Source organism: Rhinatrema bivittatum, chromosome 2, assembly GCF_901001135.1.
Source record: "Rhinatrema bivittatum chromosome 2, aRhiBiv1.1, whole genome shotgun sequence".
NCBI lineage: Eukaryota > Metazoa > Chordata > Amphibia > Gymnophiona > Rhinatrematidae > Rhinatrema > Rhinatrema bivittatum.
The window spans coordinates 279469431-279496466 of NC_042616.1; the positions used below are offsets into that span (position 1 = coordinate 279469431).

The 27036-nt window shown below is 42.9% G+C and overlaps 1 protein-coding gene across 1 annotated transcript in view; it reads left to right on the forward strand.

Moving 5' to 3' along the window:
- Positions 1–512: 512 nt before the first annotated feature.
- Positions 513–27036, forward strand: part of VOPP1 (VOPP1 WW domain binding protein) — a 222462-nt gene continuing 195938 nt past the window's right edge. The window contains exon 1 of the mRNA XM_029589562.1: positions 513–1078. Within this exon, the coding sequence (XP_029445422.1) occupies positions 1028–1078 (51 nt within the window). The 5' untranslated portion in view covers positions 513–1027. The remainder of the gene's footprint in view (positions 1079–27036) is intronic.

Consider the following 27036-nt stretch of genomic DNA (forward strand, 5'->3'; position numbering starts at 1 on the left):
TTAAAATCAGCCTGGCTGTCAGCGGGTTTGAGAACCGAACCCCGGCAAAATTGAGCGGCGGCTGTCAAACTCGCTGACAGCCGCCGCTCCTTTAAAAAATGAGGCGCTAGGGACGCACTAGTGTCCCTAGCGCCTCTTTTTTTTTACCGCGGGCCCTCATTTGAATACTAAATTGCGCACCCGCGACTTTTACTGTATCGGGAGAGAAGAACGTGAAGGGAGACCAGAGGGCTGAATGAAAAAGAATGCTGATTAGAAAACAAATAAGCACGCTAAGCAGCCCATTGGCAAGGCCGCGCATGACTTTAGGAAGTGGTGTGGGGTGGCTGTGTAGGATAAAGTGTAGCCTGTATGCCCTGCTCTCCTGGAGGAGGGCGGCTGTCACGGGATTCACCTCCTCCCCGCACTCTAGGCAGCATGGACCGGCCTCTCTCCCCCCCCCCCCCCCCCCCCTGCGTGTGATCTCAGCTTAGCTTCTCCGTTTCCATCTTTGGAGGTCAGATCCAGGGGAGAGGGGGGGGGAGGAGACTCGAAGAACACTCGTCTTCTTTGTGTTTGCGAGCCACCCTCGTTCCCATTTCGCTCTTCTCCTCCTCACTCAGGGCGTATCCCGGTGATCCTTCGCGCCGCCGCCGCTAGCAAGCAGGGAAGCACCCAGCCCACCCCCCTGCCCTCGAGGAAAATCCCTTCCGCCCTCCCCCGCAGGCTATTTCCAGCGAGAGGAAGCGGAGCGACTCCTCGGTGGAGGAAGGAAACTGCAGGAGCCCGGCAGGCGCGGCTGTGATCGCTGCGCTCTGGGGATGTTTTAAATCGAGGAGCCCCCGAGCCCGATTATCTCTTTTCTGAAGTATCCGGTTACAATTGCAGGCGGACCCGCGGTGTCTCGGCTTCTGGCGTTTCGGGTTGGTGTGTGTGAGGTTGGGGGGGAAACCAGCCCGAGATGCATTCATCTCCCCACAGGGAGGGATGATTGCGGCAGCCCTGCCAGCTTTCAGGTCTTGGGGACGGCTCTGAAGACTGGAGAGCAATGAACACTTTCCAGTGTGGGGTTTTCCTCCTCCTGTCCCAGGTTTTCGAGGTAAGCCGAGATGTCCTGTCTCCGTTCTTTGCAAAACGATACATTTCTGTTCGATAGTGTTTGAGCACTTCATGGCAAGCCGATGTTTGAAATCTTTGCTGATTTTTTTTTTGGGTAGTAAGATCTTGCATATTGCATATACTGCTCTTGTTCCTAGGTACGGAAAACATCGCTTGTGGTGGAGTCTCATGACTTGGTTTTATTTTTAGATTACATTTGCCTTTTTTTTTTTTTTTTAATAATATGCCTTTTATTTTGTATACTCAATGAAGTTGTCAGGGTAGTACAAACCTCTCATTTTGGGGAGGTGGGGGTTATTTCTATTTGCAATGCCCCTGCTGCTGTTTGCTGCTGGTTCCTAGCTGGGGGCGAGAGGCCAGAGGTGCCCCCTGTTATAAAACAGAGATAAAGAACTGCGGTCAGGCCTTGCTTCTAGATTTGGGGGGGCTGAGGGGACCCGGAAAGGAGATGCCCAAGTCGCTCCCTGTTTGGACAGGGTCTCCTTTCTGCACACTGAGTTTTGGCAGGACTCGTGCCACTGACAGGTGTAATCCCCGGTGTCAGCAATGGGAGCAAAGGCTGGGGAGCTGTGGGCACCTTAGCACCCCAAGTCCCACTGGTGAATCGCTGTGCAGAGAGTTGTGGGCCAAGGAATTTCTATTTCTATTTTAGATTTATTACCTCGGCTCTTCTCACCAAGCGTGCGAGCGGCTTACAGGCATAGCAGTAATAGCCTAACGAAATAGCACACGGTAATGACATAAACAGTAATAACAGACAATACATTGTCAACCTTTCAAAGATGCAATAAAGTTAAACCCATCTTAAAATACAGAAGGCGGTCCTCGGGGGGGGGGGGGGGGGGGGGGGATCTGAGACTATACCGATTAACACTGACAGTCTGCAGTTGCCGATTGTGCTTTGTCTTTAAGACAACAGAAAAGACCACTAAAAAAAAAGGCTCTCAACTTGGTGCTTGTTGCCCCCCTCTCCCACTTCCACCTATGGTTTGCCAGAATAAGTTCTGTGGCTTTCCACAGATTTGGAAACTGCCCCAAATTTGTACCAGAGCCAACTCATTGTCCTCTACCCTTCTGCTCCTGAACAAAGCAACCCATGCAAACATTTCTGGTTGCTCCCTAGCTCTCCCCCCCCCCCCTTCCCATTTCCCTAGGAGCTTATGACAGTGATGGCACCTGTGACACGGGTCAATAAAGGAGCCCTTCAGTGACAGACCATTTGCAAAATGCCTTCACCAAGGGACTCTTGGAGTGTAAAGTTCCTACATTATCTGTAGCTGTTTGGGCTCATGCTGACCATGGCCTTTTGTAATGAAGATGTAGCAGGTTTTATCTACTAAAGCATGCGATAATTGCCAGGTATAACCTTAAGACATAACACTCTTTACTGGATAAAGCTCTTAGTCCAGGGCTCCCCAGGCCTGTCCTGGAGATCCCAGAGCCAGTCGGGTTTTCAGGATATTCACAAAGAATATCCTGAAAACCCCAGTGCATGCAGATTTACCTCACACATATTCACTGTGGAAATCCTGAAAACGCCGACTTAGTGGGATCTGGAAAGAGATGACAGTGAAGGGAAGTTGGGCTAAAATAAGTAACAGTCCAGAATTAAGTTTTCAGTTATAATCCCCAACCTTACAGTGACAAAATAAAAAAAATCTTTAAAGATTTAAAATCTTTTGATCTTTTCAAGAACATGCTCCCTTATAGTTTTGTTTCTGACAAAAACAAGTTGCTCGCTTTAGGAAACACATCGTGACAAAGTGAATAGACACAAAAAACAGATGAGAAACCAGAACATCTCTCCCTTTCTGTTCACTATCTTATTTACTTCAGAATCGCATTCATACTTTTTTTTTTTTCTTCATTTTGAACTGCATAGGTTTATCTGTTTAGAGCCCAAAAAAGAATGTGTGAGACTGTGCAGACAGAGAGAAAACTGACAAAAACAACTTGGGAAATTAAAGGTCAAGGCAAACTTCACTCTGACGTACCCCGTTTCAGCTGAAAGACAGAATTTCACGTGAAGCTAGACCATATTATTCTGATGTTTGTAACCAGAGCCTCATTTTCCTTATCTGTTTCTGGTGACGGTGGCATTAAAACTCTTGTTAGCTCGCACCTTTAGCCCTGCAGAAGGTCTAAGTGTTTTTGCAGGCCAGCAGTCATAATGTTAGGCTTAATGCAGCTGTACTCTTGCCTGAAAGCAAGCCAAAAACACTTTTTGCTAAAGAGCAAATTAATGTTTATCACCTGAAACCTCATTTCTCTTCCTCCTGGATCAGCTTGCAGATCTTCCAGCTGTGGAGCAGAGCACTGGGTGGTACCTAGCAATGCAGGAAACTTATCATAGGCAAATATTCTGCTCAGTTTCAGTGTGGAATGGCTGAACTGACCAAATTTGTATGTTTCACGTTGTTTTAGTGCTGGAAATGTGGGGGACAAGGCTGCAGTTTTGTGTTTGGAAACAGCAAATCTCATTGTGCTTCAAGAAACATCACCATGTGGATTGTGGAGCTTCGAAGCTGATTACAAAAACCCCCCCCAAAAATGAAGGTGTCATTCAAATTGTAATGGGGCTTTAACTTTTGAGGTAAACCTTCTAATTGTCTTCAGGCTGGAGCAGGGTCTGGTGTGGTAATGAAATGAGGAGCTTTCCATGCCCCCCCACCCCCACCCCACACACACACACTCAGGACGTGCCACCACCTTGCTTTCCAAGGAGGAGGAGGAGGAGGACGACACATTTTATTTTGTAATGTTTCTCTCGAGCCCTTGATTGCGAGTTGGCTTTATTCCACCTCTGGGGCTGGATGTTAATTCCCGCGTTTTAAAAAATGTGCGTTGGGTGCCCAGCCCTTTCCTGCATCAGGTGGTGATAGGCAATGTCCTCATGTATTTGGAATTTACATGTCTCGGGGGGGGCTATCAGGTTCGGGTTTGTAAGGGTTTTGGACGCGCTAATCTCCTTACTGCGTCGTCGGGTTCTGGTCTTGCACGCCCAACCACCCGTAAACCCAGGAGTTGGGCTGAGCGCACTTTATTGCATCGACCCCCTTAGTCTGCAAGAGAACTTGGCTGTTAAGTGGCCTAAGGCGTCACGATCTTAGGAGTGCAACAGCGGAAGGGAGAGGAGTGAAGACAGAACTGCCGGCTGCTGGGAAGAAGAATTACGGGGGTAATTTTGTAATGCTGCAGCTACTTACCAACAGGAATTTACACCTATTCTCAACTTGAACTTACAAATGCAAGTTCCCCTTGAAAAATACCCAAAGAAAATGACCCACTTACGCCTGCGCATTTGCGTGAGTAGGTTTTTTTGGGGGGAAATATGCACATTCTAAGGCGTAGGTGACAACCCCTCGCTAACCCTGCACCCAGGATCACTTCTGCTAAGTGCAGGTAAATATAGACGCCTGCAAACCCTAAACGTATAAGTTTACCCCATTTATATAAGGTGGACAGTTTTCTGACAGGCCATTTCTGAGGGTAAGGCGCTGTTTTACCCATGGAAGCAGCTTGTAAAATTACCCTTTTACGTGCACCTCGGGGCTGCAGGTGGAGAGCGGTCTGTTCACCGACAGTCTTGATATGGAAGAAAGCTTTCTGGGTGTTACACTTGGAGAGGGGGTAGGTTGGCTGTCAATGGTCATATAAAGAGGAGGTAAGAGGAATAACGGATGAAAATCCCTGGGAAATCCTCCAACCAACTACTATTGTGTGTGTATGTGTTTCAGGGAGGGGGGAAAGAAGAGGAGCTGGTGCGAGACAGAGGGAGGCGAACAGAAAGGAAGAAACGAGACAGGCTCGGAAGAGAAGGAATGATGAAAGTGGGGACCGGGCAGGTGAATAGGAAAGAGTGGAAGAGTGACAACAATGTGCCTGAAGACTGGAGGGTGGTCAAGATAACCCCAATATTTAAAATAGGCTCCAGGGGCGATCCGGGTAACTATAGACCAGTGAGCCTGACTTCAGTGCTGGGGAAAATAGTGGAAACTATTCTCAAGATCAAAATCACAGAGCATATAGAAAGACATGGTTTAATGGAACAAAGTCAGCATGGATTTACCCAAGGGAAGTCTTGCCTAACAAATCTTCATTTTTTTTGAAGGGGTTAATAAACATGTGGATAAAGGTGAACCGGTAGATGTTGTGTATTTGGATTTTCAGAAGGTGTTTGACAAAGTCCCTTATGAGAGGCTTCTAAGAAAACTAAAAAGTCATGGGATAGGAGGCGATGTCCTTTCGTGGATTACAAACTGGTTAAAAGACAGGAAACAGAGAGTAGGATTAAATGGTCAATTTTCTCAATGGAAAAGGGTAAACAGTGGAGTGCCTCAGGGATCTGTACTTGGCCCGGTGCTTTTCAATATATATATATATATATATATAAATGATCTGGAAAGGAATACAACGAGTGAGGTTATCAGATTTGTGGATGATACAAAATTATTCAGAGTAGTTAAATCATAAGCAGATTGTGATACATTACAGGAGGACCTTGCAAGACTGGAAGATTGGGCATCCAAATGGCAGATGAAATTTAATGTGGACAAGTGCAAGGTGTTGCATATAGGGAAAAATAACCCTTGCTGTAGTTACACGATGTTAGGTTCCATATTAGGAACTACCACCCAGGAAAAAGATCTAGGCATCATAGTGGATAATACATTAAAATCATCAGCTCAGTGTGCTATAGCAGTCAAAAAAGCAAACAGAATGTTAAGAATTATTAGGAAGGGAATGGTTAATAAAATGGAAAATGTCATAATGCCTCTATATCGCTCCATGATGAAGACCGCACCTTGAATACTGTGTACAATTCTGGTCAACACATCACAAAAAAGATATAGTTGCGATGGAGAAGGTACAGAGAAGGGCAACCAAAATGATAAAGGGGATGGAACAGCTCCCCTATGAGGAAAGGCTGAAGAGGTTAGGGCTGTTCAGCTTGGAGAAGAGACGGCTGAGGGGGGATATGATAGAGGTCTTTAAGATCATGAGAGGTCTTGAATGAGTAGATGTGAATCAGTTATTTACACTTTCGGATAATAGAAGGACTTGGGGTCATTCCATGAAGTTAGCAAGTAGCATATTTAAGACTAATCGGAGAAAATTCTTTTTCACTCAGTGCACAAAAAAGCTCTGGAATTTGTTGCAAGAGGATGTGGTTAGTGCAGTTAGTGTAGCTGGGTTTAAAAAAAGGTTTGGATGGGTTCTTGGAGAAGAACTATTAATCAAGTTTACTTAGGGAACAGCCACTGCTATTAATTGCATCAGTAGCATGAGATCTTCTTAGTGTTTGGGTAATTGCCAGGTTCTTGTGGCCTGGTTTGGCCTCTGTTGGAAACAGGATGCTGGGCTTGATGGACCCTTGGTCTGACCCAGCATGGCAATTTCTTATGTTCTTAATGAAAGGGGAAGAAGACTTAGGAACATAAAGGAAGAGACACCAGAAATAAGAGTGCAGAGTAAAAGACGAGACAGAGAAACAGGGATGGTCCAACCAAGCAGGGAGAGACAGAGCAGAGGAAATGCAGAGTATGGAAGAGGCGTCATGGAGGAGGAGAGAAGAGAAGAGAAGGCTAAGGAAGAAAATAAGACTGAGCGAAAGGAAAGCAATGAGATGGGGGAGTGGGGGGAATCATAGAGGTCAAATATCAAAGGTAGAGTACAATATTTATTTTGTTATTGCAAAGTTGCTCGAAGAGTCTAAAAATGTCTGGCAATTTAAAGCAACCTCAAGTGTATTCCTTGGCAGGATATTCGCGTTTTGGGTGCTACGCAAAGGATATGAGCCACAGAGCATTTTTTAATTTCATGCAGGCTGTTAGGCGTACTTCTGCTTTTTATTAAAATGGTCGGCATCATTTTGCTCCCCCAGGAACATTCTTTATTAAATGAGGCCCAACACCCATACAATTTCTACAAGCTCGGCACTGGCTTGGCCCCTTACTTCCTGACCTCCAGTATGACGCATGGCACCTCCCAGCACCCTGCTCTAAGAATGCAGTGTTTTTCACATCTCGGCTCCCCCTCATCACCCAAGATTTGAGGAAAAATACCACTTATGCAAGTTGCACTACTTCCGGATGCTGGTCGTGTGAGGGGCAATGAAACCTGGGTGGTGAATAGCTATTAGCCTCAATCCTAGTTGTCTTTCTCTCTTTTTTTTTTTTTCCAGACAGTTTTTTCCTTCCACTTTTTATTTTTCTTGGAAGAAAAGGTACAATCCTATTCACTAGAGGTAAAATCATACCTTCCCCATTCCCCTCACCTGCTTTTCTCTTCCCGCTCCTTTGGGCTGCTAGCTCAGGCAGAACCAGGGCTGTGATCCGGTGCCATGAGCCTTCAGTTGCAGCTACCCAAGGATTTTTCTCCTGTTTTTCTATTCTCGCCTAATTCACTTACCCCCGTCACGGCTGCAGGGGTCCCTCAGCCTGGAACTGTGCACCGGCGTTTCCTTCCTGAGCCCTGCCATTTATGGGCCCCATCCGTCCGCGAGGTATCGCTGCTGTGCAGTTATGGGGCCACCCCGCCTGCCTGCATGATCTGTATACTCCGCAGCCACAGCATGCCTGGTCCCGGCTGATCTGCAGGGCTGAAGACCTGACTTGGGAGTTGAACCCAATTCTGCGTGAGCTGCCTGACACGCTCAGGTCCCCCTTTTTTCTAAAAAAAATAAGATCTTTTTTTTTTTTTCTTTCTCTTTGTGGCATTAAATTACTGCTTTGGTATCAGGATATCAAGGAATACCGCTGTGGTATGATGAGGAGCAGTACAGCAGCATCCCTAAATTATTTAAACCTAAGAACAGAGCTGGCTGAGCAGCTGAAGCTGCAGGATAGATAAGGATCACAGGCCTATCCTGCAGCCCTCCTGATCCACTTACTTCTCTGCCTAGCATGGCACACTCTTGTGAGGGAAGTGATTAAATGCTCTAGGGCAGGGCTTCCCAAACCTGTCCCGAGGAACCCACAGCCAGTCAGTTGTTTCAGGATATCCGCAATGAATATGCATGAGAAAAATGTACACACCATGGAGACTCAGTATATGCAAATGATCTCATGCATATTCATTGCGGGTATCCAGAAAACCCGACTGACTGTGGGGTCCCCAGGGCAGGTTTTGGAAGCCCTGCTAGGGGATATCCACCATCAATGTGTTCATTAGCTGTTTTATCATCTATCACTTCAAAAAGACTTAGGGTCTTGGCAGTTTGAAAGTTTCTCTCTCTCTCTCTCCCCCTCCCTCCCCTTCTCTTAAGATTGAGGGGTGGGAGGAGCTGGTTGGAAAAGTGATAGAGGTGCTCCAGTCTCTTGGGGGCTTCCTTTTTTTCTTTTTGTTATTGTTGTTTCTTTAATTTAACAGTTTGGCTGCTAAGGTGTTTGCATCATCTATGGCCGCAGGAAGTTTTGTGTGAGTGTGGAGGGAGGAGGGGGTGGAGCTGTGTTTGCAGTAAAAAAAAAAAAAAAAAATTGTAAGCACAATAATGTATTCTGTCTTCCTACATCTTTTCTTATCAGGACCACTAGGGCCTTCTTTTGATGCAGTCTTGTTGTGACTAACTTGGTCAGGATGCTGTTTTGTTTTGTAATAATGTCCCAGGTCCAGAGGAATAAATGATCACCCATCCCTCAATTTTGTCTGGAGTTATCAGAAAATATAGTTTGTGGCAGGTTGCCCTTGTTACGACACTGGTTTTCACAGAAAAGGCAGCTGGTGACTAACAGCCTTCATTCCACCTATTAGCCACCTTCTCTTTATTTTGGTCTGTGAATTCACTAGCAGGCCGATGCAATGTCGGTGCGCATTAAACGGGCGCTCATGATTGGGCGGCCCCGCTCTCTTAACACGCGCCGATCCACCTCTCCCGGGCACCCGATTTAATATTTAAATGGGCTGCCGTGGGGGAAACAAAAAAAAAGGAGGCGCTAGGGAAAAGTTTGCATCCCTAGTGCTTCCTTGGCATCAGTCGCCGAGGAGAGGTGGCTGTCAGTGGGTTAGGAAAACGGACACTCGTTAATTGAGTGTCTTTTTCCTAACCTGACCAGCAGCCACACCTTTTTTTTAAATTAAAATGTTTTTATTTTTTTTTTTTACGGTTTTTCTTTTTTTTTGTTGCTCTGATTTATCACCATTATATTAAGTCGTAGAAAGTACAGAAAAGCAGTATTTTTTGCTTTTCTGTAAGCTTTTGGGGCTCCTCAAGAATTAATGCCTGCTCCGGGGTAGGCATTAAAATTTGAGAGTAAAAAGTGTTGTCGGGCGCACTTTTTTTTTTTTTTTTTTTGCACCGGGGGTAATAGTTAATAGCCTCATCAACGTGAATTTCCGTGTGATGAGTTCTATTAGCTTTGCACTGGTTTGGACGTGCGTTTCGGATGCGCTTATCCCCTTATTGCATTAGGGATTTTAAATGCGCGTCCAAAATTCGTGTCCAAGTGCCTGTAAAGCTGTGCGCTTGGCCGAGTGCACTATATTACATCAGCCTGTAGCTGAGCAATAAGACAATCAAGCTGAACCTTTGTTCTCTGAGACTGCGCAAACTACAGGTTTAAAAAAAACCAGGTGAAACAATTTCCTGTCTAAAATGTTCTTGGATGAACCTCCTCTTGAACTGGAATAAAAGTGTGGAACTGCAGTGATTTCCAGTAGTGATGCAGCAGGAAGAACAGGAATCAGTTCCTGAAAACCTCATTTTGTCTAATTTCAGCAAATGTAACTCGTGGTGGGGTGCATTATTGTGTAGGAATCTTTTTTTTCGAAACTATTGCTGACTGATTGGGACCCAACCCTTCTTTTCATTGTGAAATAATATTCTGTCCGGAGTAGTATTTTCTGAAATTATACAAGCTTAGGATATCGGAAATGGTGGTGCTGTCTTTTCCTCCTATAGTTTTCTTCCCTATAAGCCATATTGAACTGGAGCACACATGTAGAAATCATGCTGTCTTTCAGTAAGAACACCGATTTTTTTTTATTTGGGGTGGGAGGGAATTAGCCGCAGTTCAGGTCTCTAGATATGGAAATCCCTGGGTGCCCTGCCACTTACTTAAGGCATTGTGAGAATTTTCAAACTAGCAGGTCTCACTTCCTAGCCGCAGATCTTGTGAGATCCGCGGCTAGGAAGTGCCGTCCTCAGGTCTTCAAAATTTACTTGTGGAGGGTGCAGGGATGGGGAGGTTGGTGGAGCTGTTCCTGCCAGCTGCTGCAGAACTAAGGAAGACTGCAGAGGCACACCAGAGAAAAAAGAGAGACTCTGGGTAGCTGCCAGAGCTCATCCTACTAGTTGCCAAAGTGAGGGGAGAGGCCTGCATTGCTGTGTCACTGGGAAAGGTAGGCGGGGTGAGGAGGAGAAGCAAGTTCATGGATGTGGGCATGGGCAGAGCAGGTTCTGCACAGGCTCCCCCATTACCTACCGATCTAGAATTCTTTTTAAGAAAACTGGGTCCGGTCGAGGTCCCAGTGTCAGGCCGTGGCCCAGGCATCAGGATGTGTCCTCTGGGCTGGGCCTCAGCGTTGGGCTTGGGTCCAGGCATCATGCCCCAGCCTCTGGGGGAATACTCCAGGTTAAACATCCCTTTGGTTTTGATCTGTGTAGTGTGGGGGAGGCTACATCTGTTACTGACATGAAAAATGTTTATTATTTATTTTATTTATGTATGTATGTATTTATTTATTTAGAGGCTTTTATATACCGATGAACGTTGGGAACAGCTCATCGGTTCACATAAAACATAATTCAGCAACAAGCGCTTTATGGTATAGCAATGAACTACTGGAGTTAAGGAAGGTATAATTGTCAACAAGTTACAGAAAGAAAGTCATAGAATGTAAAAGAAAGGCTTAACAGTGTCATTATTTACACAATTTACAATATGTCACTTTTTACAAAAGAGGCATTTTCCACAGAGAGGATGGGAGGACGGGGGGGAGAGGGTGTCATGTGGGGGTGGCGTGGTGTTCAGTGAAAGATAGTTTATGTGCTGTGCTTACCTTAGTAGCCCATTTCAGCATAGCTATAGTCTGCTTATCATTAGCTCCATACAGAACACATTCATAGGGGTAACCTGTTAGTTTTAATGCAGCTGATTTACATAGGCTCCTAAGGGAGCAGAATGATTACAGGCTCTGCAGAGACTGCTCTACTGCGAGGAGCCCGCACTCTGGAGACAGCTTAGAGTTGCCGCCTCAGTAGGCCAACCCAAAGAGGTGAGTCCGGTCCCTGGTTTTGCCCCCCCCCCCCCCGGTTGCATACAAATAATGGTAGTTCTGATTTTCCTCCTCAAGTAATGGGGCAATCCCGGATCATCCTCTTCAGTCTGAACTATGTGTGGTGGTAACCCTGGAACCTAGCACTTCTCATAGTCATTGTGCCTGCCTGAAAAAGCAGACTGAGCAGGCAGGTCCTGCTGACAGGGCTGAGACCTGTTGTCCTAACCACAGTCCCCATGTACAGGCCTTACAGACTATGAGGAGAATGTGACAAACAAGTATTGTATAATTGAACTTCGACACAACAGATAGTTAATGTATAGCTCCTTTTTACCAGACTCTTTTACATTCTTCGGAGGATGTTTACTGATTTTCAGTTTTGTCTTAGATTTAAACCCATTTATCAATATTGAATTTTATTTTAACTCAAGAGGCTGAGTTTCTCTCTTTATAGATGCAAGTGCATCAAATTTTAGGCATTTAATAGGCTTTCGAAGGTTGTAATTGAATTTCAGTATGTGGGAAAAACTAATAACTAGCATTTCTGCCCCAGGTTTTCACAAATGTTAGAAAAATGCTTTTTGAATAAATGCAGATGAAGAACTGGTTTTTGGTTTTTTAGGAGTGATGTATTTATGTATTTTGTATTGTCAAACTGAAAATCAGATCTTTTTGCATTGTGTACTGGAACATTAATAGCTTTTAATTAAATAATCTCAAATCAGTCTCTGTCTCTCTTTCTCTCTCTGTTTTGGGAAGGAGCTGTAATACCAGTATAGGGTGAGTTTGAGGATTATGACCTAACTGGTAGCAGAACTGAGGGTTACCGAATAACCCCATAGGACAGACGAACCTAGGCTTCGGTTTGAAGCTGGAGTTGTGTGTTTCTTATGGGAAGTGGAAGCGCAGTTTCATATGTGCAAAAGGACCAAACCAAGACTGGCTCAGCTGGTGCCTTATGACACAAAGAGCCATCTTGGCAACCCTAAATGGAATATGCCGGCAGAATACAGTCTGCTGCTGGCTTCACACTTTATCAAGGGCAACCTTCATTTAACCTTTCCCTCAAAGACATTTGAAAACTGTTTTTAAGAACTGTATTGGCCAAAATATAATCTATTTTATTTACATTTCATTACATTAGGGTGGGTTATAACCTCATGACCATCCAGCAGCAAGACGCGATTCAGCAATAGCAAAATAACCGCAATGGCCTCCTCTTTAACCCACTCGTAAACAGATACTTCATTTTCTAACAAATCATTCACCCTGTATCTGACCGGTTTTAGCCTTTGGGAATCAAACCCTAGAAAAGAGCCAAGTTTTAATTGATTTCCAGATGCAGTGATACCTTGGAAACAGGAAAAGTACTATTTTGATATGCCTTAGGGAGCTGCTGCAGTCCCTTGCTGGGGTAGGAAGTATTGCCATTGCTGCTGTCGCTTTCTTTTTTTTAATGATTATGCCGTTTTTTTGCATTGTCTCACTGGGTTAGATTTGTCACTGCTACGAGTGCCCCTTACCATTGTAGGTGCTCTATTTTTCCTGTGTGATCTACAGACCTTTATTCCTGTGGTGTGTGTGTGTGTCTCTCTCTCTCTGCACACGTGTACGTTTTGCTCCCCATGTCCTGGTTTTTTTTTTTGTTCTTTGTTACAGTCGGTAATGCTCCGGAGGCTTTGGATGTTGTCATGGTGACGGCAGTGCTTGTGCTATTTACAGATGTTGATGGCTCTGTGACATGAGCATGACCTTTTAGAAGAATCTGTGAAAATTCCTCTTAAAGGGCCCGAAATGAACCTTGGTGGGGCGCACCTAAGCCCAATTGGCCTGAAGACCTACAAGTCCTGTGCACGTTCCCCAGGCAGAGGAAAAGCCAAACCAGTTGTCCATTAGGGAGGTGCTGTCATTTTAAAACAATATTAGCTGCATCATTTTAGGTCATTTTCCTCTGAAAAGACATGAAACCTATGAAAATTTTGTTTTGTGATGTTATACAGTTTTAGCATGTGCTATTAACAAAGTACACTCATTGTGAAAATACATAGGGTAACTGTAAAACAAGCACACACATGCAAACATAAGATATAAAATATGCGCACCTCTGTGTAGAGACTATGGAGTCTCTACTAGATGACCCTGATTCCGTGCCCTGGTTAGACAGCTGCAAAGGGACCTACCATTCATAATTTATTTATTTATTTGACAGGTTTTTTTTTATACCGACATTAAAATACACATCATATCGGTTTACATTTTAACAAAAAAGGTGGAAAGTACAATGAACAGGGGAGGGGGAAGAGGACAACTAACACATTTATTTATTTATTTATTTATTTATTTATTTAGTTATTTATTTATTTATTTATTTATTTAAACAAATTTCTATACTGTTTTCCAGTAAAAATTTTACCAATCAAAGCGGTTTACAATAATATATAAACCTTGAAATTAAAGGTTTAAAATAATATATTTATAATAATATATTTATAATAAATAAAACTTAAAATAACTAGGTATGAATAAAAATACATCAAGGTTGCTTTATCAATAAAAATAAAAATGACTAAGACAAAGAGTGGCCCAATATCCATTAAAAATTAAAAGCAAGAAAAGAAGAGAACTATATGAACAGACATAATTTGTTTTATACATTCCATTAAGGTACTTCTAGATCTTTAAATGCTTCCTGAAAAAGATAGGTTTTTAACGCTTTCTTAAAATCTTTCCGATTATTTATTAGATGTATTTATAAGATGTAGGAGTCTCGGAAACAGCGAGCCTAGCAAACTGAAACTAGAAAAGGCGTGAAAAAGATAGAGAAAATGGAACAAATTTTACAAATATACAAGATTTACAAGATTATCTGTTTCAGGGGGATACATTGGGTTTATAATTAAGAGCAATGAGACAAAAGACAAAGGAAGGAGGGAGGGTCATCAAAATTAATCCGGGAAAGCTTGGTGAAAGAGCCATGTCTACCACAATAGCACCTCCCCCAGAGGGTGGGTGGAGTGGAGCGTCCCTGAGGCGCAAGGTGGCGGGCGGTGGTGGGGTTAGCCTAGGTGTGAGTGAGAGTGAGGCAGAGAAGGTTTGGTTTTGGAAGGAGCTGCTACAGTGTGCTCTCCAAGTTTAGGGCCCCCTGCCTAGACAAGGATGGGAGAGACACTGCCCCGCCAGGTCTTGGTTAGAGACTGGAGGGAAGAGTCCCAGGGAGATTTCTGGCTGTGTTTTATGAGGTTTTGTTTTCTCAGACCTGGCTCTCTAGGAGTGCAGGAGGGAGCTGTTTACCTCCTTGTCCAGTTCAAGAGGAGGTTGCAGTAAACCATCTGAGAGAAGAGAGAATCTCTTTTTGTTTAATTCAAATGATTAGTTACTGTTCTTCATTGTTACTACTGTTATTTACTGTAAAATGTTGTTTTAACTGTAAACCGGAGTGAAGGCTTGCGCCAAACCTCGGTATATAAAAACCTACGAATAAATAAGTAAACAAATAAAACTTGGGAAGGAAGATTTTTTTTTCTTTTTTTACGCCTCCTTCCTTACCCAGATCTAAAAGTAAGGGCTGCCCTTCTTTCCAGGAGATCAGCCTGCAGTGATGGAGGTATATTAAAGGAAGAGAAGCGAAGAACATCTGGAGACTCCCCTATCCCCCCCCCCCCCCCCAAACGAGTTTCCACCCTGGGGATACGAGTCACGGACAGGATAAAGATCGCAGGTACCATTGGTAAAGGGGGCATCTACCTGGATGCATCTGGGGTTTTCAAATAATAAAATATCCAAAGTACTCTCACTCCAAAATTTAAAAAAACCCCAAAACATTTGTTATACCTCACACTGAATCTATCAATTCATTAAAAATAAGGAGGAAAAAGACCTCAGAATAACAGCAAGCCCAATTAAACTTGAAAGCTTGTTGTTTCAATCATAGATCAAAAAAACCTCCATCCACCTTTTATTCAAAATTCACAAAAATAGCTTTTTAAATATTTTTTCTGTATATATAAACTCAATTCATATCTTGACAAGATCCGTGACTGTCCACAAAATACCTGCAAAGCTGTTAAGATTTTACTTATCTTACAAAGGGGCCGATGCAATACAGTGTGCTCAGCCGGTTGCACTGTTAACCCGCAGTCGGACACGGGTAGAATAGGTTGTCCAGTTATAAAAGTCACCACCTGTCTGGTTCCAGCAGGGCTCTTTGCTAGTTGGCTGGCACATACGGTATGCTTACAAAGTGGCCCCCTATTCAGTTTTGGAAATAGTCACAGATTATCTTGTTGGCGTGCGCCTTTCAACCATCCATTAGTTAGAAAGCTATTCATAAACTTATCACTATGAGGTTGAGTCCTGCACAGTAATACGTTTCATAATAATTGCTGAAAATATATATTTTTTTACTTAAAAGCTCCATCGGGTATAGTCAGCTGTCCGTAATATCGCTTTGGAGATCTGCTCTCAGGAGCCCCTTGTCAAACTGGCTTCTTAAAACCCGAGAGTGTCTGGATGTGTGAAGCACAGCCGGGGAGAGCCCTTTAGTAAGAAACTGATTCATGTCACTGGCTGATCATCTCAGCCGTGGCCGGCCCCACCAGGGAGCACCGGCTTCCACTTGCCCTCTGGCACTCTCCTATCAGCACCGTAAGGAAAGAGACAAGAAGACCAGGTATGCTGTGACTGGCAGCTGGACAGGCCCGTGGAGATTTTAAGTGTTGTGTGACGGCCTTGTTTAATAAGGCTCAAACACTTAGGATTGTACAGTAGAGTGGTCTACGAACTCTACATCACTATAAACATAATGGTAACACTATGACTAGTGAATTTTACCCGTGAACAGTACCATTTGGTCATGACCTACCCCACTAAACAATTGATTGTCTTTAATGATATAATGTAACTGAACCTTTAGTGGCACCTGTTAGAATGTACTATTGTACGCCCTCACCTACATTAATTTATGTGCCTACATGTAAACTGTTGCGATGGTATAGAAAAGATTTTAAATAAAATTAAATAAATAAATTGTATAGTATGCCAGCTCTATAGGAATAATTTTCAAGAAGGCTTCCAACTGCTAAATTGTTTGAAAGAGGGAGGATTTTTTTTTTTTTTTTTGCTGGAGCCCAAAAGTCCTTCCCTGTAGGAGATCTGCCTTGACCTTGGAGTCCTAAAGCAGAAAGGTAAGAACATAAGATATACTGTGCTAGGCCAGACCAAAGATTGATTTATTTACATTTTCATATTCTGCTTTTTGACAGATTACATTCAGGTACTGTGGGTATTTCCCTAACCCCAGTGGGCTTACAATCTGACAGGGTCATTCTTTACTCTGCAGTGTGCCGGTTTCATTCAAATCAGGGGAAGGAGAGGAGTATGGGTGGGGTTATCTCCCTGAAGGCAATAATGTTTTTCACATCATCACTACACCTTTTCCCGTAGCACTATAGGGCCAATAGTGTGCAGTGTGGCCAGCTGCCCCTTTTTTTTTTTCATGGCAAAGGAATCCAGGTGTAAGTTTGTACCTGAGGCAATGGAGGGTAAAGTGACTTGCCCAAGGTCACAAGGAACAACAGTGGGTGGGATGTGAACCCTGGACTTTCCTGTGCTGTAGCACACCACTCTAACCACTAGGCTACTCCATTCTGTCAAACCCATTGAATCTTGTCTCCAACAATGGTCAGGCTGGGACATACCGAGCAGATCCTATTCCTTCTTCCTTACTCCCAGGGATAAGCTGTGGGTTTCCCTGAATCCACCTGGCTGATAATCGTTTTTTCCATCTCAGTTGTATCTTCCTGTTCCTTTATGCCCTTCTTGGTCTGAAACCGCTGAAAGGCTATCGATTTGTATGTGTGTAGTTAGGCAATGGTTAAAACACAATAAATTGCTGCTTAATTTGCAAAAAAAGAAAAAACCCTGAGATCTTTGTGTTGCGATGTACTGGTAATGCTGTGCCTGAAACTTTTCATGTTGCTTCCATTGACATCCCCATTGTATCTCAAGTGAAAAATTTAGGCCTTATCATTGACTCTGCCTTCACATTTCAAAGCCAAATTAAGGGCCTCATTTTCAAAGGAGTTTACCGCGCGCGATAACAGCCTGTTATCGCGATTTGCAAATTTGTCAGGGGGCGGAGCATATGCAAAGCTATCGTGTGCGGCAAAACAGCCGCAGTGTTAGCGCGGCTAATAGCTACAACCCTGAGATTTGCCTTACGGGGCCACTAAAGGGTTATCGCGGTGCACGATAGTCCCAGACAGCCCGTTTCAGGAGAGAGAGAGAGAGAGAGAGAGAGAGAGAGAGAGAGAGAGAGAGAGAGAGAGAGAGAGAGAGAGAGAGAGAGAGAGAGAGAGAGAGAGAGACTTACTATAGTGCCTATGCCCTAGACAGGTATTTTAACCCCTATGGGAGGGCCACCTACTAACTCGGGGTGGGGATTAGGTATGAGCGTCGGGGGTTGGGGGCCACTTTCGCATTCCACATGAGACCTACGGACAGAACAGTGGTCTCTAGTGCAGATTTGCTGGCCGTCGGAGTGAGGACGCTCACTCCAAGAAGTGGTTTGGGCAACGTTCTCTCCACCTAGCTTGATGGACACTCTACCTGGGCAACAACAAGCTAGGTGGAGAGAATGTTGCCCAAACCACTTCTTGGAGTGAGCGTCCTCACTCCGACGGCCAGCAAATCTGCACTAGAGACCACTGTTCTGTCCGTAGGTCTCATGTGGAATGCGAAAGTGGCCCCCAACCCCCGACGCTCATACCTAATCCCCACCCCGAGTTAGTAGGTGGCCCTCCCATAGGGGTTAAAATACCTGTCTAGGGCATAGGCACTATAGTAAGTCTCTCTCTCTCTCTCTCTCTCTCTCTCTCTCTCTCTCTCTCTCTCTCTCTCTCTCTCTCTCTCTCTCTCTCTCTCTCTCTCCCCCCCCCCCCCCCCCCTCTGAAACGGGCAGTCCAGGACTATCGTGGTGATGATTGAAGTGCAAATATTGTGCACTGTGATGAAACACTGACAGAATCATCGCAGCTGTCTAATTCCTCTGCTCACAGTGAACCTGTTGGATATGGCCCCATCCTCCAATATTTGAGCTACAGGGTTATTATATAACAGATGGACCTATTGTCAGATCAAGGATTTCAACAGAATGTCTAGCTTTGATGAAGTCAGGATAGACTGAATTATCTTATTTACTACCCTGCTGGCCAGGATTGATATCAAGATTTTTATATCTTGATTAAGAAGTGAAATAGGTCTATACAATTCAGGGAAGAGTATATCTTTACTAGACTTAGGAATCATGACCGTAGTAGCCAGATTATGACCTGCTTCAGACTGTCCAGATTCTTGTTAAGCATGAAACATTTCTTTCAGGAGATTGAGAATAGAATCACCTAGGATTTTATAAAATTCATCCCTTAATCTATCAAGGCCAGGGTCTTACCAAGATGTAAATATCTAATAGCCCTTTTTTTTTCTACTTCTTGGGGGCCTCAATATCCAGTATATGCAATTCAGGTAATTGAGAAAGACTGATATCATTGAAAAATTACTGTTGATCCTGCAAAGAAGAAGATTCGCAGTGTATAGTTGTTTAAAAAAAGATTCAAATACATACAGTATTGAAGTAGTGGATTGAGATAAACCTCCACATTTCAGTTGAGTTATTACTGTTCTAGACTTGGAATTCTTTATGAAGTTGGCTAGCAAGCTCCCTGAGCTGTTACCCCGTTAGAAAGAATCTGTATTGAGAAAATGAGGTCAGTATTCAGTAGCTTGTTTAGTGGACAAGTTATCCGGCTAAAGTTATCCAGATAACTTGTCCTTTATATTCAGAGGGATAAATGTCCCACTGAACATACTTGCTTAAAGTTAACTGGCTAAAGTTTTGTGACTAATGGAAGAGCTGTTTCTCAAGCTATAGCTCCCATCATAAACACTGAATCATATGCTGTATCATCCAAATGATCCCATAAAACAGGTAAATTGGAAAAGGATCTATGCAGCAACTATCTGATCTGTAGAATGCAAAAGAAATGAATTGATCAAATAAAGGAATATTTGTCGCTTGATCTGTTCAACACAGTATATTGAAGAGTGCTACGTTTAGGCACCACTTATCAAACTATAATATAGAGTGAAACTTCCAATTCCTGGCATGAACAGCCATGATGGAGTCAAACACTATAGATTCTCAACGAACACTTTGGCATCTTTACGGCAGTAAAAGCCCTAGTTTCCCCTTTGTAGAAAACCTTCAGCTGAGCTGGAAATTGAAGGGAAAATTTTATTCTTTTTTTTAAATAACTGCATTAAATACAGTGTCATTTCTTTCTGAGACTCCAAAATTTTTGTGAAGAAGTTAGGAAAGAATAAAAGCTCATTATTTTGATATTTCAGTTCAGCAATTTTGTGGTATGCATTGAACTGCTTCATTTAATCAGTATAGTTAAGTATTTTACAACTTGTCGAGATTTATCAGGGTTCTGACCTGCCACCCCAAGGCAACGAGCTCTTTCCCCCAAAATAGGCTGCTCTGTGACGTTCACTCCCACTGCAATGTTCTCTCAACCTAGCTTGATGGACTCTCTACCTGGGTAACATCAAGCTAGGTGGAGAGAACATTGTACAAATCTCATCTTTGGGTGTTTCCTCATTCCGAAGGCCATCAAATCTTCACAAGAGACCATTGTTCTGTTTGTACGTCTCACGTTGAATGGCAAAGTGGCCCCTAACCCTCTACACTAATACCTAAACCTCACCTCGAGTTACTAGGTGGGCCTACCATAGGGATACAAATACCTATCTAGGGAGAGGACATTATGGCTAGTCTCTCTCTCTCTCTCTCTCTCTCTCTCTCTCTCTCTCTCCCTCCCCTTAACACTATTCAAAAAGGTGTAGTTAACATTGGCATTAAGTCTGTGCAATAGCTCTTTGCAGACCCGGCCCACCCCTAACTCTTCGACCCCTGCCCCCTATTAGCCCCATTTTCTAAAGTATCACAGGCCTGCAATTCTTTAGAAAATGAGGCTCCAAAGCCTGTATAAAGATAATGAGATCTGAGGAGGAGAACCTCAGGAACCATCTGTGATCTAGGTGTTTTTTTATAGCTTTCAATTCTAGAGAGCAAAACCAGTTTCCATTGCCTAGCAGTGCCAAGATTGTGGGTGGTGTCACCATTTTGACTTTTTTTTTTTGTGTAGAAACATGTTTAGGACTCTGAAATTCAAGATGGCATGAAAGCTCCCAGTTTCTGGCGTATTAGAAAGTGTATTTGGAATAAAATTCCCTTCCTCTTTCCCAGACTGGAACATGCTTGACTGCTTTTATTTTTTTTTTTTTTGCATGGTGCAGGGAAGAACATGCTTTTCATAATAAATCCTGGTGTGGAATTTATGAGGGAGACTTTCTTGAGGAATAGTTTGGAGGAATCTTTAGAAATCATAACCTGTAGCCCTTTTGGATGGTTCGAAAGGTCCGAGAGTGTGTTGTAATTTGAGATCATTGGTTCATAAAAATGGTTAATCTTCACCCCTAGGGATTTTTTTTTTTTACCCTTAGATTGGGATATTGGTATGTTAAGGGGGAATCTAGGAGCCTGCAGAAAGGTGGGGGAGCATCCTGGGGTGCACAGTACAAAACAGAAGACAAATGACATTTCATTTATTTTTCCTTAATTTTTGTTTTAATATGAAACAAAGTAAAATTGTGGTGTATTCTGCTAGTAGTAGTTGTGGCCACGACATTTATTCAGTTTAAAAGTAGGGTGGACACATATTTTTTAGATGAAAAGGATAATGGGGTGTATGTCAGTCTACCTCAATGCAAGGGAAAAGTTCTCATTCAGGGATTCTGAGTCAATCACCATATTTGGGGTTGGGAAGGAATAATTTTTATTGCTAAAGAACTGACCACACTTGTCTTTCTAGCCTTGCCCAGGATTAACATGTAGAGAGATTTGTCAGTCAATCATTAGGAGGCTGGGCTTGATGGTCCTCTAGTCTTCTTTCAGCCTAAACAATTTTGTAAACCCAGACTAAGTCCTATTTATTTGAAAATGTACAAAGTGGTGCTCAATTACTATCAGGTCAATATTTGGGTACTTATCCAGCTAAATTATAGGTGGAGAACTCATTATCTGCTAATATTTAGCCAGATAACATAGGGGCATTCTGGGTGGAGTTAAGTTAGCCAGGTATGTAATTTGGCCACATGCTAAACAGTCCTAACATTATCCAAATAAACTGATTTGGCTATCTTTAAGATAGCCGGCTATATTCAGAAGTGCGGCTGCACCACTGAATACCCCTCCAAATTTAGCCCACTAAGGGCCTGTTTAAAAAATTATTTACATGCTTAAAATTGTGTTTTACATATGTAAATACCCTTTACACATGTAAATGGGCTTTTGAAAAGTGCTATATTATCTGCTATTGAATTGTCCAGAGGATATTCAATCTCTCTCTCTCAGCAGCCCACAACATGGAAATGCCTGTCTGGGCATATCACGGGTGCAATAAATTTAACACACATTGCAGTAAAATACCTATACAAAGCAGTAAAATAGCTCAAGTTGCAGTATCTCAAAAATTTCCCTAACCACACTCCTTTTTTTATTGTGGACACTATTCATGCAAAATGTATAGCAAAATGATGAATTACTCTAAAATTGCTACTATAGTAGTTTCTTTCACAAGTCTAAATCCTTTTGAAAATTAGCCCCTATATGTCTCAAGTCACCATAAGATCACAAAGTACCTCCATTTTGATCAATGTTTCTGTAATATTATCATATAACACTGTATGTTACTACATATAATGGTACAGTTGGAAATTAATTCCTCTGTCTGCCATGAGTTGGAGAAATTCAGAGGTCAAAGGCAAACATTCCTATTGAGCTAATCTGAATTTTTTATTTTTGCAATATGACAAAAAAATACCAAACGGTGAATATTTTCAGGTATGCATCCATTTTTGTGGCTCAGGAAGTGTGCAGATTTTGAGGCCATAGTGACTTTCCTTTTGAATTTCTTTGATCTACTGCTTCCTTCTGATGTATTTCAGGGAAGAACAGCTCCTGTTATCAAAACAGTGAAAGCTTCCTGAGCAGCCCAGTTAATTTGAATGAACCCATTACTTCATCGCTTTGTCCTTCAGAGGCCAAGCATAATTGCAAAATGTACATAATTCATCATAGCAGTACAGGAATGTGCGATGCTTTAATGCATGATGATATCTTATTCCATGTTAACGTATATCTACTCCCTTTTGTCATGCTGCTGACACACATTAGTAGAGAAACCTATTTTTCTTGGTATAGGAAAACTACATATATAGTAAAGCTGTTTTTATTTAAATACATGAAAAATGGGAATTCTATAGGATAGATCTGCACTGTATGAAATCATCAGTACTGTAACAAACAGTAAATTTACCTCTTTAAACCATACTAATTATCTAGCCATCTGTTCCTGCTCTCTTGCTTTCTCTTCACCTGAGCCTAATGGCCCTGCATCCCTTTCCCTCCCCCTAACCCAGAAATCACAAGAGAAGTCAATTATCCAGATGTGGAAGTGCCCTGCAGGCAGTCTTTTTTACACTGCTCTTCTGCCTGGTGGCTTCAGAAGATGACTGCAGTATGTTGATGCAATAAGAGTGCAAGATGACTCAAGTGCCTTTTTTTTTTTTCTCTTTCATGCCCTCGGGGGCAATTGAACATCTCATCAATCCCATGTCAGTATAAATGATATCCAGACACACTGTGCAGGCTCTCTTTCCATGTAAATCCCCCAACTGGGACCTGAACTACACAGTTCATTGGAGACCTTGAGGGTCAAAACATTAAAGGATGCATGGAACCAGCCTGACAACCTGTCTTATAAGCCATTCAGATGTGTTCAATCACAATTTAATAGAAAAGAGATTCTTTTTCAAGTGATTGCAAGAACCATGATTTCAAAAGTATTTTAGTCATTTTAATTAAATGGGCGTACAATACAATTTAACATACAGTAATGCTGACAGTGCTGGTTGCCCATATCAGGGTTGTGTGTTAGCAGACTGGAGCGGGTGCAATTTACTTTTTTTCCCTTTTCTTCGAGCTGGCATGCTTCACAGCAAGATAGCCTTAGACGGTAACTTTTAAACCAGCTTGCGGGCACATAGGTGTGCACGTTCGTCGGTCTGTGCCCAGCGACGCGGCCATTTTATAACATACATGCGAATATTTGCACATGTTATAAAATAGCCTGACTGCGCGCACATTGGCATACAATTTTGAGTGGACATATGCCTGTGCGTGCAAACGCTGCTTCCACTGCATAAGTAGGGGGATTTTAAAAGACATGTGTGCTGACGCATTTGCCACTTTTCCCAGTTTTTTTCCCAGTTCACTCATGTAAGGGATAGGACTTCCAAGCTCCCCTAGTTTATTAGCCTTCTTTCTTCCCTGTTATCGCCAACCGTTAAAACCCCCACCAATCTGTTTATCTTTATTTTATTATTTACAGGCCCTCCATAGCAGAAGCAAAGTTACTCGGCAGGAGACCCTGGGGCGCACCTGTGCGTACAAGTATTTCCGTGCTAATTTCAAGCAGAAATCCAGGACCGCCCCCTTTTTCTGGAAATTTTCATTGGTGCGCGCAGCAGGAGATGTGCACTTACTCGGGCAGCTTTTAAAATAAGCTTGGCATGTGCCGGGCCAACATATTTGCGTATCTCCTGGTTTTGGTGCGTCAGGCTTTTAAAATGAACCTTTGTTTGCATTGCTGACCTTAGGGATTCAGGAAGATGGGTGGGAGGGAACAAGGAGGACAAGGGCAAGAACAAACAATAATATGGTGAGCAGCCCCCTGAAAAAATAAAATACTAGCTAAATAAAGCATTTGTTATATATTGACCCTTTGGAAAGCAATTTACACATGTACTGAAGCAGTTACCTGGATAAATTCATCTGAATTTTCAAAGAACATCCCCCCCCCCCCCCCCAGAGTTTCCCTTTGAAAATTAGCTTGCAGAAAGTCCTAATGGACATGCAAACTCTCCTGGGGTTTGAAAATTGCTCTCCCTCCATTAAGTGTAAGTAACAAATGCAGGAGACAGCTAAAAATTAAAGCAGTACCTTTTGCCACTGAAGGCATATTTTTAAAAGTTAAAATTAAAATTGTACACTGAGAGGACAAGTTGCAAAGCTATTCATCCAGGTCAATTGGTTGTCTGAGACCGGCTAAAATTGCCCTGGGGTTCCATAGTGCAGGAAGGGGGAGGCATTTCCAGGTGCGTGTTTAGGGTGGGATGGGAAAACCATGCACAGATTGGATTTTCAAATGCACGCGTGCTGAATTCCAGCAAAAATCTGCCTGAAGGGAAAAACAGGTGTAACAGGGTGCAGGAGTACTTTGTATGCGTGGATCATGCATCTAAATTTCAAAGGGAAAGTATGCGCATGGTACATTTTCCATGAACATAAAAGTATCCACAGGTTTTTTTTTTACCAAGATGGCCGCTTGAAAGTTTCCCAAAAAATCTGCAATGTAAAGCCACATTCTGTTTATGTATTTATTTCTTTATTAGAAGTATTTATATTCTGCCAATAATGGTGCGCCATACTAAGTGGATTACAATCAATTTAAAGCACAAATAAAACACAGCAAATTATTGTAGAACAAAAATAAAACAATAGATGGTAACAAAAGTATCCTTCCTCAGAAAAGTCAGTGCCAGGTTTTTCAAAATCAGTGATCATTAAATACAATTTTGAGCAAATGGGCCTTTTAACTGTTTTCAAAATATTTTTATATCATCCAGCTTTCGTAATTGTTTAGGTAAGTCGTTCCATAAAACTGGTTCTATCACTGAGAAGGCACAAAAGTGAGTTGCTTGTAATTGAGCAGATCTCAGTGAGGGAACCCTTAATAACAATTTAACTTGAGAACATAAGTAGCAGGCAGGATAGTAAGGTTCAAGCAGATTGGCCAAATAGGTTGGGTTATTTAACTTCAAAATTCTATAAACAAGGACTAAAACTTTAAATTCAACTCGTTGCTTAACTGGAAGCCAATGTAGGGTTTTCAGTAATGGGAAAATGTGATCCCAACAAAGACCTCCCCAAACTGGCCAAGCAGCTGAGTTTTGGAGGTCTTGCAAAGCTTTTAAAGTTGAAGCAGGTAAATCAAATATAAAGGGAGTGAAAATAGTCAACCGTTACCTCAAATGCCTGATCAATCATTCAAAAATTGCCTTGATAAAGTATAAACTTCAAATGTTTAAGCAAACCCAATTTAAAAAAGTCAGATCTGAGAGTGCATTGCATTTGGGTTTCAAAAATCAGGCTAGAATTGAATTGGTGTCCAAGATTACTTGCAGAGTTTTTAAAAGGAATTGGAATTCCTTGCCAATAATGATCTAACGTGTTGGTTTTTCCCCAAACCCCTTTTGTTTAGAAAAACAGAACATTTCAGTTTTCCTGATGTTTAACATAGAACAGTTTTGCCTCATCCATTCATTAATAGCCAACACACTTTCAGATATTAACACACTTTCAGATATTGAAATCTGTGTCAAGTTAGTTATTCTTTACTGGGAAAACCAGTTGTATATCATCATAGATGTGAAATGTGATTGATAGTTGGTCTAAAAGAGTGCACAAAGGTCTTCAATAGAAATTAAAAAGTGCAGCCAATAATAGTGAACCTTCCGGAACACCTGTTGACACTTTAAATCTACTGTCACAGAATGTGAGCCCTTTGGGATGTGGCGAGATTGGTACTGCCCGGTTGGAGAACCTGCTAGGTCCTTGCTGACTGCAGGCAGTCACATTCACGCAGGGCCAAGGACTAGGCTTCATCTGTACCAGCCTCTTCCTCCGCAGGTTGAGCCCTTGGGTTTTGAGGCTGGCAGGACTTAAGCGAGGTCCCATAGAGCATGGTCAGGCAGCATCAGTAACCAAGTCAAGGGCAGGGCAGGTGGACAGCAAGCATGTCAGTATCTGGGCAGAAGTCAGGGCAGGCAGAGATCAAACAAAGTCAGAATCCAGGCAGGGGTCAGATAACCAAAAAGACAGTCCAAGAGACAGGCAAGACAAGGACTGAAACAGGGCACAGCAAGGAGCAGGACTGGAACAAGTCAAGGCGAAAACCAGGGCTGGAGCAAGGCAGGGAAAGGAGCAGGAAAAGGCAAGGCAAGGAGCTGGAGTGAGACAAGGCTGGAACAGGAACATAGCAACATGTACTGCAAGCAAGGCACAGCCGGGAACCTGTTGTTCAGGCGCTGGTTGGTGGAATGGAACTGAGATTCCTGATTTACCAGAGCTTGGATGACATCATCAGTCAGTGCCTAAAGGAAATGCTGGCTGCATGGTCTATAAAAGGGCTACAGGAAATGCAAGTGGTTTCTACGAGGTCCAAGGATGCAGCAGGAAGCTTTGCCAGAAGCAGTTGAGGAAAGTGGCGCTACAATACCCCCCTCTTCTAAGCACCCTCCCCAGGCCCTTGTGCTTGTGGGGGAAGAGTCCATGGAATTCTCTGGTGAGCTTGGAGAGTTTTGGTAGGTTCCCAGGTATTCTGTTCTAGACCATATACTTTCCAAGAGGTTAGAGAAGTTTTTCTCATTTCCTTTTGGTATCCAGTATTTTTTGAAGCTCATATCCCTTATCTGGGTCTGTTGGTATGGGGGTCAGAATGGGTCCAGTGAAGCAAGAAGCAAACTTTGCTGAGGGAA